Here is a 15,652-nt window from a genome sequence, read left to right as displayed (position 1 = left end):
ATATCAGAAGGAAGCGTCTGTAGGGTTTAAGTGCCTATTTGTTTACATGAACATTGCAGTTTGAAAGAACATCGTTTAGAACAGGCTGAAAAGGATAGATTATATTATATTGTATTATAAAGGTTAGAAAGGTGTCTTAAAAAAAAAATATATATATATATAAATCTAGGTCATGGTAAGAGCACAAACTGTGCCTTACAATGATAAATTGGTGTGTTTTTTTATTAATTGTTTTGACAGTGTTTTACGTACTGCACATTTCATACAGATCCTTTGAATGTACTTGCTGTCCTATGGAGTTCAGCTTAGAATGATTATTCCCTTCATCTGCCACATACAGTGCTGCACCTTTGACTCACAGTGTCTGAAACTGAAAACCAGACTGTCTCTGACCTTTTAGTGTGGAAAAAATAGCAAATACCGACATAATATATATACTTGGGAAGAAATATGGAATAGTAATATTTAGGGAAAAGCAGCAGGAACTATAAGCCGGGCTTTTGCCGCAGAGTCTGTATTTGCTGCGTTGCTCGCACTGAATTAAAGCCACAGTGCATTGCTTTTGGACAAAATAGTTAACACGAAAAAAAGGGGGAACATGGTCGCATCGCAGCAGAGTACGCTGCACAGACAGTGGTCAAAGGAGAACACCTGAAAAAGGTGGCACAATGGGCGATACTCATCTGTATTTGCAGTGCACAAGCCGCGGTTCAGCTGCACATGACAAACGCAGCCAGCGTGAAAATAAAATGGGCTCCTGCTGCTCCTGCTCAGCATACGCACAGCTTCTGCGCTGCTTACGCTCTGCCTGTGCGTCTAGTGTGAAACAGGCGTAATAGAGGAAAGATATGTAGGAAGGTTAAGCATAATATTTACTTAGATCCCTCACAGCCACTTTCTCATCTGCTTCAAAGTACAGTCTGTTTCAAAGGCTGTGTTGTAAGTTTTTATTTTCCCCACTGAAATGTTTTGGTCAGAGGTATTTTCAGTGTTGTTGGCTGAATGATCGACCTCAAGGTATTGGTACAGTGATTAAAACTCACCTGGCCTGCCAGACTGAAAAATCATATCTCTGAGTTATGCACATTAGTAAGCAAATTGAATAAAACAAAGAGTTAATTTGATCTCTTTAGTTATGTACATATTGAATCATATTTTGAGAAGGTTCAGACTTATTTTGTTCCACTGACGCACCGCCATTGGTTGTGTAACTATGAATGAGCGTTTTTTTTTTTTTCAATATGTGACTGGTTTTGTGTCTTTTTTTTCTTTGTGATTATATGTGCTGCAGAGGATGGAGGGAGACGAAGAGGAATCCCAGGGGGTGAAGCTGTCAAAGCAGAATGGAGTGAGGAAGAGCGAGTCAGAGGAGGAGCGGAGAGAGATGATCACTCCTGCCTTGAGAGATGCTCTGACTAAACAAGGTACAGCATGACCTTAACCCACATGTGGTATTCACTCACGCATGGAAAGATGTCTGTGACAGAAATGAAAGTTGTTGTAGAGTGGAGATCTGCGCAAGCACACACTTCTTTTCATCGTTCTGCTTCTCTATTGAAAATCTGAATGTCTTTATAGCTTGTACATTCACTGTTCATGTTATATTTAAAAGTTTTATTTTAGTTTATTTTTTACAGAAATAATGTGGTTGGTTTTCATGCAATATTTACATGCAGTACTCACCACTATAATTTTAGGTTATTGTGTGTGGTAGATGTGCCGTTATTTTCTTTTCCTGTTGTTTTGTTCGTTGTTTGTGTTCGTAGCTTTTAGCTTGCAAAACCCTCTATTACTTTTTTTTTTTTTTTATCAAATTTCACTTCCACCTGATGTAAAAAAAAAAAAATTATTTTTGGGACATTTTATCACGTTGCACTAAAGTTTGGGATCATCAATTTTTTATTAAGAAATTAATAAAAGGACGCAACACAATTTATCAAACGTGACAGTAAAGACATTTATAATGTTACAAAAGATTTCTCTTTAAAATAAATGCCGTTCTTTTGAACCTTCTATTCATCAAAGAAAGTATGACGGTTTCCACACAGATATTAAACATAAGAAATGTTTCTTGAGCAGCAAATCAAAATATTAGAATGATTTCAAAACGAGACACTGAAGACTGGAGTAATGGCTGTTTTGATGTCATGTCTATAGCACAAAATGTCATGTCTATAGCACAAGACTTGTGGTTAGGGTTTGTTCAGATCTATAACTTAAAATATGAGTAATAGTGGTCCACCACTAATGAAACCTCTCGCTATTAAAATTATACTAGCTCTGCAAGTTCGACCGCTGTATCTTCTTTATATCAGTTTAAGCAAACAAGCTACACAAGCTCCTCACTGTTTACTGTTGTGTCCCATTTCCCTGATGATGGACAGTTGTTTCCTGCTTTCCTAGCTGCTTTAATTGAGCACATCTGAGATGGTTGTGTCATCTATCAAAAAATAAAACATTAAAAAAATGCCAGGGCCCTGATGGTAATAATTAGGTCCTTGGCACTGACAGAGTGTCACCCCGTTATTGTAAACCTAGTTCAATTTATGTTTGTTTCTCACACTTTTGACAGTTTTTGCTTTCCATAAGCACTCTCATGTTTGTTATTAATAAACTGGCTGTGGAGCTAAAAAGTTTTCTCCTGTTGTGCACTACATATTTCACCCCCGTCGTCTGGTTTCTGATGGAGCCTCTGATGGTGTGACTGTGCCTAACGGAGCTTAATGATGCAGCAAAGCCCAATTACTCCCTCCTGCTGCTGGAGTTCCCTTGAGTTTTTAGCTCCACACCTTGTATTAGACCAACCTGCCTCCAGCCGCATACACACACTGCACACCAGAGGCTGGCCTGCGCTCGCATTTCCACCAAGGTTGTGTGTGTATCTACCAATCAGTGTCCACTGTGCTTGTGGCAATGTGCAACACTTCTGAGCATGTTGTTAGTTTAACATGCTTGATATTGCAAACTCGCATTCAATCGAGACCAAGAGATCTTCACAGTATAAGACGCGCACTGAGCAAATATTATCCTGTTTCATTGGTAACGCAGTGTGTTGAAAGGGGAATTTCACCCAACCTGTCAAGAATGTGTCCAGGTCATTTCTTACCCAAAATGTATACGGAACAAATAAGTTGTTTTAGTGCACAGCTGTCTGGAATACTTCATTTTAATTGTTCAATCTCAGCATTCTGCAGTAACATTTTTGCAAGTTTAATTTCTCTCGCATAACTACATAATTTCAATTAGGGATGCCATTGGTACCATTTCAATTACACTGGATATATATATATATATAATGTATATATACACTCACCTAAAGGATTATTAGGAACACCTGTTCAATTTCTCATTAATGCAATTATCTAATCAACCAATTACATGGCAGTTGCTTCAATGCATTTAGGGGTGTGGTCCTGGTCAAGACAATCTCCTGAACTCCAAACTGAATGTCAGAATGGGAAAGAAAGGTGATTTAAGCAATTTTGAGCGTGGCATGGTTGTTGGTGCCAGACGGGCCGGTCTGAGTATTTCACAATCTGCTCAGTTACTGGGATTTTCACGCACAACCATTTCTAGGGTTTACAAAGAATGGTGTGAAAAGGGAAAAACATCCAGTATGCGGCAGTCCTGTGGGCGAAAATGCCTTGTTGATGCTAGAGGTCAGAGGAGAATGGGCCGACTGATTCAAGCTGATAGAAGAGCAACTTTGACTGAAATAACCACTCATTACAACCGAGGTATGCAGCAAAGCATTTGTGAAGCCACAACATGCACAACCTTGAGGCGGATGGGCTACAACAGCAGAAGACCCTACCGGGTACCACTCATCTCCACTACAAATAGGGAAAAGAGGCTACAATTTGCACGAGCTCACCAAAATTGGACAGTTGAAGACTGGAAAAATGTTGCCTGGTCTGATGAGTCTCGATTTCTGTTGAGACATTCAGATGGTAGAGTCAGAATTTGGCGTAAACAGAATGAGAACATGGATCCATCATGCCTTGTCACCACTGTGCAGGCTGGTGGTGGTGGTGTAATGGTGTGGGGGATGTTTTCTTGGCACACTTTAGGCCCCTTAGTGCCAATTGGGCATCGTTTAAATGCCACGGCCTACCTGAGCATTGTTTCTGACCATGTCCATCCCTTTATGACCACCATGTACCCATCCTCTGATGGCTACTTACAGCAGGGTAATGCACCATGTCACAAAGCTCGAATCATTTCAAATTGGTTTCTTGAACATGACAATGAGTTCACTGTACTAAAATGGCCCCCACAGTCACCAGATCTCAACCCAATAGAGCATCTTTGGGATGTGGTGGAACGGGAGCTTCGTGCCCTGGATGTGCATCCCACAAATCTCCATCAACTGCAAGATGCTATCCTATCAATATGGGCCAACATTTCTAAAGAATGCTTTCAGCACCTTGTTGAATCAATGCCACGTAGAATTAAGGCAGTTCTGAAGGCGAAAGGGGGTCAAACACAGTATTAGTATGGTGTTCCTAATAATCCTTTAGGTGAGTGTATATAATATGCCATTCATCTGTTGTCTGCCATAACATGAAAATTGTTAATGGCTTATCGTAATATAAGAAAATAAATGCACAGTCTGTTTGTTATTCACACAAAATAAACTCTGACAGACTGATTAAAACAGACATGAAGAGAGAAGGGTTTTTTGTATAATATTTATATATTTTTTAAATCCCATAGTAGGTGTTTATTTACATATTACAGCCTAAGACTATTAAAATTGTGGTGTTTATTTTTTTTTATTTTTTTTTGCATTTTATTTTGGAAGAAAATATAACCTAGACATTTCATCGTTCGAGTCACCCTAAATGAAGTGACCTCATGGTGGTTTGTTTTTGAGTGTAACACAAGTTGAGTTTGGAACTGTGAACACACAAACTAATGTGTGTAATTTAGCTGATCTTGCCTGCAGTCTAGAGAACGTTCCGATGTGAGATTATATAACACTCATTTCCTGAGGGGCTGACTGGTAACCTCCTCTCGCTCGCTGTTATTTTTGCTCTTTTAATGATAAACTGAAATGATTCCCTCCGGCATTATTAGCGATGATTTAAAGATGAATGAGGGAGAGGGCTAAAGAACTCTGAGATTGTTTAAGTCATTTCCTTTAACAGCAGAAGAAATACAGCAGCCAGAGCAGAAAAAGAGGGCAAATGTGTTTGGTCAGAGTGATTGAGGCTGGTGGAAGTCAAAGCCTTGAAATTCCTCCTCATTCACCTCACGCCATAAATAACAGCTTGAAATGAAAACCTGAGGTAATGACACTAAGATCATACCATAGCAGTGCGTCATTGATCTTGTGAAGTTCTGTTTTGGTGCTGTTCGTCATCAGTGTGATGGACGTTTTTGCTCCTGTCAGCTTCCTAAATTATGAATAAATGTTGCATATCTAGTGACTGGCAGACTCTGCATGAACTGAGCCCTTGTTTATGTCTGGTTAACCTTGATAGATGAAACCTATTTAATATGGACAGAACTCCTCTTCATGGATATATTGTCACAATTAGTCACTAATTTATCCTCAAATTTGAATAGGACTTGTTATAGGTTTAACTCCAAATTAACCCCATTTACTATAACACACTCCTGGTCTTCTTGTGAATGTTACTCCAAAGAAAATGTTTTTCTTCATCAAATGTAGGTAATTTGCCTCTAAATCACCTGTGTTGATATAATGGGAATGGGATAATAACTTTTGGCTATTAGGCTAGGCTAAATGGATTAAGTTATTTAAGTCATTGTTTTAGGCTGTTGTTGTAAATAATGAGGCCTTAAGGTCTTGCCAATAGTTTAATTAGTAATTAAATTAAGTTTAAAATTTCTGTAATGATTATGGCAATGTATTTGGGAGAATATTATTGTGGTAAGTCTAGATATTCTTAATGATGAACATCACCCACTTCTGTTCCAAACATGTATTGCTGGAATAGAGGTTTCATTTTCTCCACAATTGTGTTAGTTCTTAACTTCTTATTTAGGTTTAATTGTATTACTTTATTACAAATCCTTCACCTTAGAACCGTCTCATGCTGATTTTCATGACTTGCAAGTTTGAGAGCATTTAGCATTACAATTATGATAAAAAAAAAAAAATAAAAAAAAAATTCCAACTGCTATGTTTAATACATTTATATGAATCATTTTAAACTGTTAATTTTGCTAGTTTGATTCATAACTCTGCTTCGACTTGATGGCAATGTTTATAGACATCTATTGTGGTATTTTACATTTATCGTTCTTGTTAAAAATGTCACTAAATAAATATCACTATTCGTGAGTCATATATTGGTGCATCTAAGCAAAATATATTAAATATATTAATTCTTCCTTGTATTAATTTAGATAAACAATTTAAATTTTTTACTTTCAGAATTGTACGTATAATTGCCTGTTTGCTCAAAATAATAGAATAAATGAAGAACCATTTCAAATTCATTATAAATACTGTGATTTTTAAAAGATGTTCTGATCAAAAGGCTGGAAATCTCAAAGTATAATCATTTTAGCTATATCACCTGGCAGTAAACTCAGTTTTTTTTTAAGGCTCACTGATGTGTCACTGATGTTAGTGCTTCAGTTTCTATACACATGATGTGAAGATTCAGCATGTCATGGCTTCCAGCTACCCAAATATCGAGCCTTCACAGCTAAAACCAAACCTGCTCTCTGATCCCGGCTCTATCCAAACAGATGCGGTTCTTCAGAGAGAGACGAGCGAACACCTCCCTTACATCCTCAGCCCCAGTGAGCTATTTGCAGACATAAAAGACAAGAACATGTGTTTGATGTGGAGTTTAGCTAATGAACATGGAAGAGGGAGATTGAGATCATTAGTATGGAGCTTCTTTCCTTCTGCTTTTCTTACCACTGACACTCCTGTATGCACGTAGAGAGAAATTGTGAAAGAGAGGAATAACTCACTAAAAATGAAAATTGACATTGTTTACTCACCCCAACCACATTTTCTTCTTTCTTTCATCAAACTCAAAAGATTTTTTTTTTGTCTGTATACAGTGGCTGGTAATTTATTAACAAAAATTTGTCCTTGTTGGTCTTGAGACAAATATAATGTTTGGTGAATAATGATTTATTTAGGTCTGTATGCATCACAAATGATGACAATTAAACATTTTGGTAGAACTATCAATGCAGTGCCAAGTGGTTTTTGAGAGCGGTTTGGTTCTCTTCCGACAGGAAGTCTTGTTTAGCTGTGATGTGAACTCTAACAGCCCTTTGAGCACAGAGCGATGACTTTATATTCTACGGTTTTATTAAAGTCCCCCTGTAGTCAATCATTTTATCCCGTAAAACTCATCATTGATCACCAAAATTACATATTTAAAGGGTTTGCCTGTGTAAAAAATGTCTTCATGCCTTAAAATAGCTTGATTGTAACTCTACACCCTTGCTTCATTTAGTATACGTGTATCCAAGAATATGCTAATTAGCCCTGCATCAGCTCAAAGATTCGCTCGGCCAATTTACTAAGGTAAACTCTGCGCAATGGTATCACTCTTTACAATGTCGGACACATAACTGTAATTAATATGATTAGCCTTTTGCTTGACTATCAAACAGCTAATAATGTGTTGCTAATTTTACACAAACCATGTTCTCGTTCGCCATCTCGAAGTCAAACCGCTACCTTCTAACAATCAGCATCATTAGAAACGCTTTGAAAAACTTAAAACGTCAGTGGAGAAAGGCATATAGTTCATCATACACCCGCTATATTGCTAAATCTACACGATTTTTCCACATCAAGGGAAAAAATACCAGGGTAACCTAGCTTCTCTTGAAGACTCCCTTTCTTCATGGCATAGTTGATATGCTAAAGCCCTCCCGCACATTGACGTGATTGGTAAAACGTGTTTTTAAGACTGTCTTTAGTTCACTGTAGTTGTAAGGAGAAAATTCTCAGCAATGGTGTTGACTTATGAGTTTGCACATGGTTTGTTTTAAAGCACATTAAAAACACCACATAGACATATAAACAACATTAAAAACTTAATTTTCACCACAGGGGGACTTTAAGACTGCTATAGGGAGTGATGGTTTGCCCCAGTGATTGTCCTTACATGTGGATTAAAGTCTAAATCGAGTCGGATTCCCCAAGGGGATGCAGTGCAGTTGTGGGAGAATGGACTTTAGAAATGGGCAGACTTAAGCACATTTGGCCTTTCAGCCTGCTGAGATGTATTGAGGAGCTTTGTTGGAAAATTTCTGGCATTTCTCCTGCTAGATGTTTAAGATCCTGTGCAAACTGTAAAATGGAAAAATCCTTGTGCTAGTACAGAGTGTACATTTATAAATGCACCATTTTCCCTTTTCTTTTAGGCTCCCTATTGCATTGCCTTCTATGCCATCTCTAACACAACGTGTTAAATACTGCTGTGTTATGATGATTTGTCATAAAAATGTGCTTATGGTTGTGAGGTCAATACAATGATTTTTGAAGGTTGCAGATTAGATTTTAAGAATGACTAGAAATTGCTCTAATATTCACATAGTACAAATTATACACAAAAAAAGAAAAAAAAATTCGTTCATTCCATTATATTTCCACTTTAATGTGCATTTGTGTTTGAAAATACTGTTGATGTTTTAAAAGAACATACATTTTCAAACTATGCTGATTTGCTGCTCAAGAAACATTTCCTATTATTATCAGTGTTGAAAACAGTTGTGCTGCTTAAAGGGTTAGTTCACCCAAAAATTAAAATTCTGTCAGTAATTACTCACCCTCATGTTGTTCCAACCGCGTAAGACCTTCGTTCATCTTCGGAACACAAATTAAGATATTTTTGATGAAATCTGAGCCATGTTTCACTCCTCCATAGGCTTCCAGTGTGACCGAAACTTGCTGGCCCAGAAAAGTTATTAAAGAGATCGTTAATATAGTCCAAGTGACTCCAGTGGCTCAATCTTAAGTATATCAAGCGACGAGAATACTTTTTGTGCGCAAAAACAAACAAAAATAACGACTTTATTCCACTATTCATTTCCTTCTCTCTGGATGTCTAGTTGGTTTGCGTAGTGTTTTTGCGCAGCGCGTCTGTGTTACACGTCACCACGTAGGCTCACTATTGGCCGACGCCGGTCATGTGTGTGTTGCGTGATGACGTGCAACACAGACGCGCAGCGCAAACACACTACGAGGCCCAGAGAGAAGGAAATGAAAAGTGGAATAAAGTCGTTATTTTTGTTTGTTTTTGCGCACAAAAAGTATTCTCGTCGCATGATAAACTTAATGTAGTGGCACTGTAGTTACTTGGACTATTTTAACGATGTTTTAATAACTATTCTGGGCCGGTGAGTTTCGGTCACACTGGAAGCCTATGGAGGAGTCAAAATTCTGTCAGATTTCATCAAAAATATCTTAATTTGTGTTCCGAAGATGAACGAAAGACTTACATGGTTGGAACAACATGAGGGTGAGTAATTACTGACAGAATTTTCATTTTTGGGTGAACTAACCCTTTAAGATTTGATGAATAGAAAGTTCAGAAGAACAGTGAGCACTTTTTTTCATACTGTGCATTATAACACTGTGATGCCTAAATTCATTTGTATAAACCATTTACTTTATAGTAGTATAGATTTATTAAATTGGTAATTTATCTGTTTTTGACATGACATTAAAATATATTAATTTTATACATTATAAAATATAATGATAAATAATTGATAGCAATAATAAATTTTTCCTGACAACAGGCCAACCATATTACTGAAATTTCTTACCTCTAAACTCAAACATGTTGGTGACTAATCCAGTAGCTGCTGGCATTTAAAATACTAAGTGTTTTGGATTTGATTTCTGTGCTTAAAGGCAGTGTAAGATTCTTTTTGTCTTGAGGATATGTAGCTCAATCAGTACTCAGAAAGCTTGCTAATCTCTGCATGCCTTATTTCCATCTGTTCATTATTTTTTGTGCTCTGTAGGGTATAAACTAATAGGAAGTCACTCCGGGGTGAAACTGTGTCGTTGGACTAAGGTAGGTTGTTTCCTTCTATTGATTTGTTGTCAAGGCTCTTTAGCAAGTTTCTTTTTTAAAGCAGCACAATCTTTCCAGGCAGGAACAGTTTTTCTTTTTATAAATGAAACCAATGTTGCCCCTTTTTTGTTAGTCAATGCTGAGAGGGAGAGGAGGCTGCTATAAACACACCTTCTACGGGATTGAATCGCATCGATGTATGGAGACCACGCCGAGCCTGGCTTGTGCCAACAAATGTGTTTTCTGCTGGAGGTAGGAGAAGATTTGTAAAAAACAAAATAAACAAATATTATATTTATTCCATGATATGCACCTAATAAATTAATACTGAAATAAATGACCTAAAACAATCTATTATTGCTCATATTTGGGTTTTCAACAATCCCTTAACCAAGTGTTTAATATTGGGTGCGTAACTCGTCCATTTAAAAAAATAAAAAAAATCCACTTCCACTACTGTGTAATAACATTTCAATGAATCATTTGATACAATGCACTTATTGTGTAAATAGTTTAGTAATTAACTAGTAGTTTAGTAATTAACTTCTGTAATTGCATCTATAGTTACACTGTTGACCCTTCCTTTACACCTTATCTCACCCTTAAACCTACCCATACCACCAAACCTGTCCCTAACATTTTTCGTATACCACCTCAATAGCAGCAACAATGTTTAAAAAAGTACTAGACAAAGGGGAACTGGAGCGCTGCTGGTATCACTTGTATCCTCTGGAGCTCGTGGAAGGGTTAAATGTTCATAAAAAAGAATTGGAAAAAAATCCAGGTCCAGGCACTCAGTAGGATGCAAAAGTTAAAAAGCCTTTATTATTTTAAAGGGCTAAAGCATTAAAACACCAACGCGTATCCTATATTGGATTTTTTTTTTCCAATTATTTTTTATGAACACAGGTACATTGTACCTAACAAGTACTTTTTTGATTCAAACCTATTATAAAGTAAAAAAAAAAAATGGGTTAAAGGTCAAAAAGTCATACTTTTGTCAATTGTCATTCAAAAAGCCCGTATTATGTGAGAGATGCCTGAGCAAACAGCTGTGATGTCAATCTGAATAAATTGTAAGTGCAACGGTAGATGCTGCACTGCTGATTCATAGTGACACTTGTGGAAAGAAGGTAGTATTCAATATTCCTGTCATTTGCTGTGAGGTTTTATGTGGTGTGGGTTGGGGGGAAGAGCTGTCAAAGAACATCAGCGCTCCCCCTCTAAAGATTGTATTTGGGATGATTTCCACTGTGTGTGACCCTTAGTTGCCTTAAGGTACAGCCCAGTTTTAAGCTGCTTGCTGACAGAGATGGACTTGATTTAAAGTCGTCACTGTGAGCCTGTCAGCCTGACACAAACATCCACCCATAAACTAACAGGACACTGTGTCATGTCCTACAGCTCTGGGTTAGGACATACTGGGACAGCCTCCAATGCACAAAAAACAACTTCTGTGTCTGTAGTTTGAGTTGCGCTGTCAGATTAACACAGCAGATTGAGGGCGTCTCAGAGAGACTTTTATCCTGCTGTTGAGTAAATAATTTTTCCCATCCTATTTTTTTTTCATTGAATCAGCTGATTTTGAGGCATTATGGGGCATTATGAAGAAAAATCATCGTCTTGAGATTGTCAGTGAACTCTATTTTTATGCCCTTGTGTATGAGCAGTGAATCGGATCTAGTTTTTGGCATTGTGGGTTGTTTTGTTGTGCCGCTGTGACTCAGAGCGTTGCGCTAATCAAATTTTCCATCCTTTTCGTTGCCACATGCTGTGCCAATCCTCAAATGCCACACAGTTAATGACATAATGCAAATAAATGTGCTGAAGAAGTTTCAAAATGCAAAAGTTGTTTAGTCCTCCACTTTCATGGAATGTGATGGAAATATTGAACTTCGTGTCAGGCGAGTAATTTAGTTAAAAGTGGCACTCGAAATTATGAGTCTGAAGAGGCCTCTTCATGTGGATGGGCTGGATAATTTAGGTGGCATCGCCTGAAACTGAGCAAAGGCATTAGAGTAAAAGCTCTTGAACCCATCTCAAACATTGGCTCTTCAGCCCAGAAGCCCATCTTGATAAAGGCAAGAGGGCAAAAAGATCAAGCCTGTTCATTGCTATTGATAAGACCAGGAATTGCTGTAGGTATTTACTTGTCTTGGACGTCATTTGGTTTTGTTTCTTGGTATTATTAATACTAATAGTAATGTTTATTAATATTAGTGGTATATTTTTTTGTTTTTTTGTGTGTTTTTTTTGGTGGTAATATATATATATATATAATGCCTTATTCCTATATATAAATATATACACAGTATAATATTAGTGCTGTTTATGTAATATGTAGTAGTATATGTATGTATATATATATATATATATATATATATATATATATATATATATATATATATATAGCATTTATGTATTTAAATGATAGCATTTATTTAGTTGTACTTTCTGATTCTCAACTCTATAAGCTTGCAACTAAAAACATACTGGAAAAAAAACTATCTGCTTGTGGGCTAGTTATTCAGACAACCCACTGACTTGTCCATTTAAAAAATTTAGTTTTGCACATCCTCATAATAGGATTTGGCTCTACCCCTGGTGAAGTGAGGAATATGGCGTCACATCCAGCATTTTCACATCTCCTGTTGCTATTTATGGCAGGGGAAGGAAGTAAAGCCACACTGCCTGGCATTTATGCCCTTTTATGTGATGTGAGAGTTGTTGAAAGGGTCACAGGATGCTAATTTGCAGGCAGTGGGGGTGCAGGTGTTGTTCTCAGGGGAATGAGACTGCGGTCCAGGGCGTGTAATGCTGTGACGGTGCTGTGCTGACAGGAGCTGTCCTCTTTCATTCTCTCTGAACAGACACCACACCAACCCAGTGGGAACAGAGTGGCGCTGGAAAATGGACCCGGCCGAGAAGATCATTCAGGAGGCCATGGAGAACCACAGGAACATGATTCGGCAATTCAGAGGTAATGGCTCCCGGAGCTCCACTGTCCGTTACCTTCAGCTAACCTCTCCTGCTGCCTTTAAACAAACAACGGAGGATTAAAAGGCCACTGCATTAGTAAAAACACTAATTGGCCACGGTGTATTTTACATCTCACCTCACACCTAGTTTGATGTGAATAAATGACAAAAGTTGTCTGTGAATTTTCTGGTCTGTGTTAGTTTTTGCTGTACAGGTGAATGTATTCTCCAGAAATCATGTCGTGCCAAAAAACCTGAGCAGAAAATTCACACCTGCTGTTAATAACCTTTTACACTGTAATTGTACAGAAATAACTTTTGTTTTATTTAAATCCTTTTCTTCAGAGGCACAAATCCAGTTGGAAGCTATTCAAACATTGTGTGACATAACACTATTGACGTCTTTGAAAACCCTCCCGGTTTCAGAGATTGTCCAACAGACACTGGGGTATATTTAGCTGTCACTACGGTTTGCAGAAGGCTGTAACAGGACAGGCTCTAAGTGCAGTTCGACTGGGTCTAATTTATTCATTTGCACCCTGTCACTTTCTTCACCATATGCTGCATCAGATCAGTACTGGATCCATCAGCTTTCAGCAGCAATAAGGAGACTGTGTTTGTGGCAGGATTAGTTTGACAGGCCGAGATCAGATGGAAAGGGCGTTACAGACTTAATTTGTAAAGCAACAGTTGAGAGTTTTTATTTGTTTATGTTGCAGATAATTCCCAATACAGCAGCGTACAGAAGTAATTAGGGGACATGGACTCAGTTTTGTTTTGAGAGTGCCTGGATGGAATTATTTTTCTCTAAGGAAAATTTGTTTCACAGATGATTTTGATAACGTCTAAATCAAACAACCTTGATAAAACAATGAAGCGATTTGTGGTATTTCATGTTGGTACAAAACTTATTTTATTTTGACCTTGATCGAATGCTTGATACATTTGCTATCATTGAATTTCCTTCATATGCCAGAATATGCATCTTCATTATGAGTTTAGAACATTTTTGCAAATCCGTCCCTTAATTAAATGCCTAATTTTAGAATATAATCGCATATATGCATACTTAGTGGGTTTTGTGATTCACACATCCAGATCATAAGACCTTCCATAACTTGAATTTCCTGAACTTCAGTTGAGGTCGCAAACAGGATTCAGAATTTGTCATTTGAGTTCAAGGAATTAGAATTTAAATGGTAAGAAATGAATGTAACTGCTGTAAGTGTAGTTTTTAATTGCAATAAAACAGCTCATTAACTGAAAGTGAGCAAATTCCCAAACCCTGACTGATAAAAGCATCAGCTAAATGACTAGTTAGTAAATTAAATAGTGGAATGAATCATGCTTCTTTTCAAATGTTACTGCTAATGCAAATCATCTCTGTTTTGATGGCAGTCGTGGCAGAAAATGATGTCCTCCACTCTTAGGACTATTTTTGCAATGGCATACCAATACTGTGTCATAAAACTCTCTAATGCCAGCATATTTCCTCTTTCCTCCAAAATGTGCCCGTTGGGACGTAACACATTCCTGTCTCTCATTCCTCATCTCCACAATCAGGTGACGTCAACTCGTAATGAGTTGTGATTTCACTGCCAGATCCAGAGTTCAACTTCCATCTCAGTACTTTGGTGGACATCTGGATCAGACTTTTTTTTTTTTTTAGGATTGAGGGGGCACACCAGATGGGTTTTCAAGAACCTTAAGATGGGAACTAAATCCTTTTGCTCCCTTTCTTAGCGTTTGAAGGGACTCCCTTAACACCACTGGTTTTGTTTTACCTTCATACTCCGGAATATGGGGTGATTTGGAGAATGTTTGATGTGTGTCCCCCCCCACCTTCATCTGCAGTAGTCTGAAAAATTAATCAGAGATGTCTAGCGTAGATGGCTACAAACAGATCTGTGACTAAGAGAGGGAGTTTTCTGATGATATCTGCTGGGAATGTTATTAGGTGGAGTGGCACAGTCCCAAAGTCAGTTTGATTCGATTTTATCATTCGTAAATCAAGGTTTCTGCTTTTTGAAACTCAAGACATCTGTCTTTGATCATCTGCTTTGAGTACAGATGTCAAACTTTTGTATTTTTCTGAAATGAACATTGCCCATGGCCTACTATTCTGGTTGAATTATTTTTCAGAAATCTAATAACGTTCCCGTCGAGCAACTTTTTTTCCTTTTGAGTTTCGAGAAATGGACAGGGAATGTTTTGATAAAAGTAGTACATCATTTTTTGATGTATCTAAGCCAGATAAATCAAGGCTCCTTATGGATACTATAGGTTTTATTCCAGTGTCTGAGTTGGTGCCAGATGTGTGTGTTGCAACACCTCCGCATTGTCATCTTGGTCTCAGCGTCCACTCTGGCTCGGTGGCACAGTTGATATTTAGCAGTGACATCACTGCTTCGTGTAGCAGAAGTAAGCCATGATGATCCAGGGCTGAGTAAATAAACGCACTAACAAGTGAACAGAGAGAGTGGATGAAAGGCCGGGAAGCACGCTGTGCCAAGGGTACAGAGCACAAAAAATGGAGCCAGGATCTTCAGTGATCAAGAAAGAGAGAAGAAAATGTTTGGCTACTAGTCTTTTTAGAATACAGTTAGTTAGTCTTTTCTTGGCAAGATTACTAATGTCCAT

At 37.7% G+C, this 15,652-nt stretch overlaps 1 protein-coding gene across 2 annotated transcripts in view; it reads left to right on the top strand.

Moving 5' to 3' along the window:
* tyw1 (tRNA-yW synthesizing protein 1 homolog) overlaps positions 1-15,652 on the top strand; it is a 60,731-nt gene that overhangs the window by 10,970 nt on the left and 34,109 nt on the right. For both annotated transcript variants that reach the window (XM_084419941.1, XM_084419942.1), the window contains 4 exons: positions 1,292-1,424; positions 9,982-10,034; positions 10,168-10,286; positions 12,905-13,014. In XM_084419941.1, coding sequence (XP_084276067.1) covers positions 1,292-1,424; positions 9,982-10,034; positions 10,168-10,286; positions 12,905-13,014 — 415 coding nt within the window. The remainder of the gene's footprint in view (positions 1-1,291; positions 1,425-9,981; positions 10,035-10,167; positions 10,287-12,904; positions 13,015-15,652) is intronic.

This window comes from Rutilus rutilus (assembly GCF_951802725.1).
Source record: "Rutilus rutilus genome assembly, chromosome: 9".
In the NCBI taxonomy this organism is placed as follows: domain Eukaryota; kingdom Metazoa; phylum Chordata; class Actinopteri; order Cypriniformes; family Leuciscidae; genus Rutilus; species Rutilus rutilus.
This window is presented reverse-complemented; position numbering and strand designations above follow the sequence as displayed.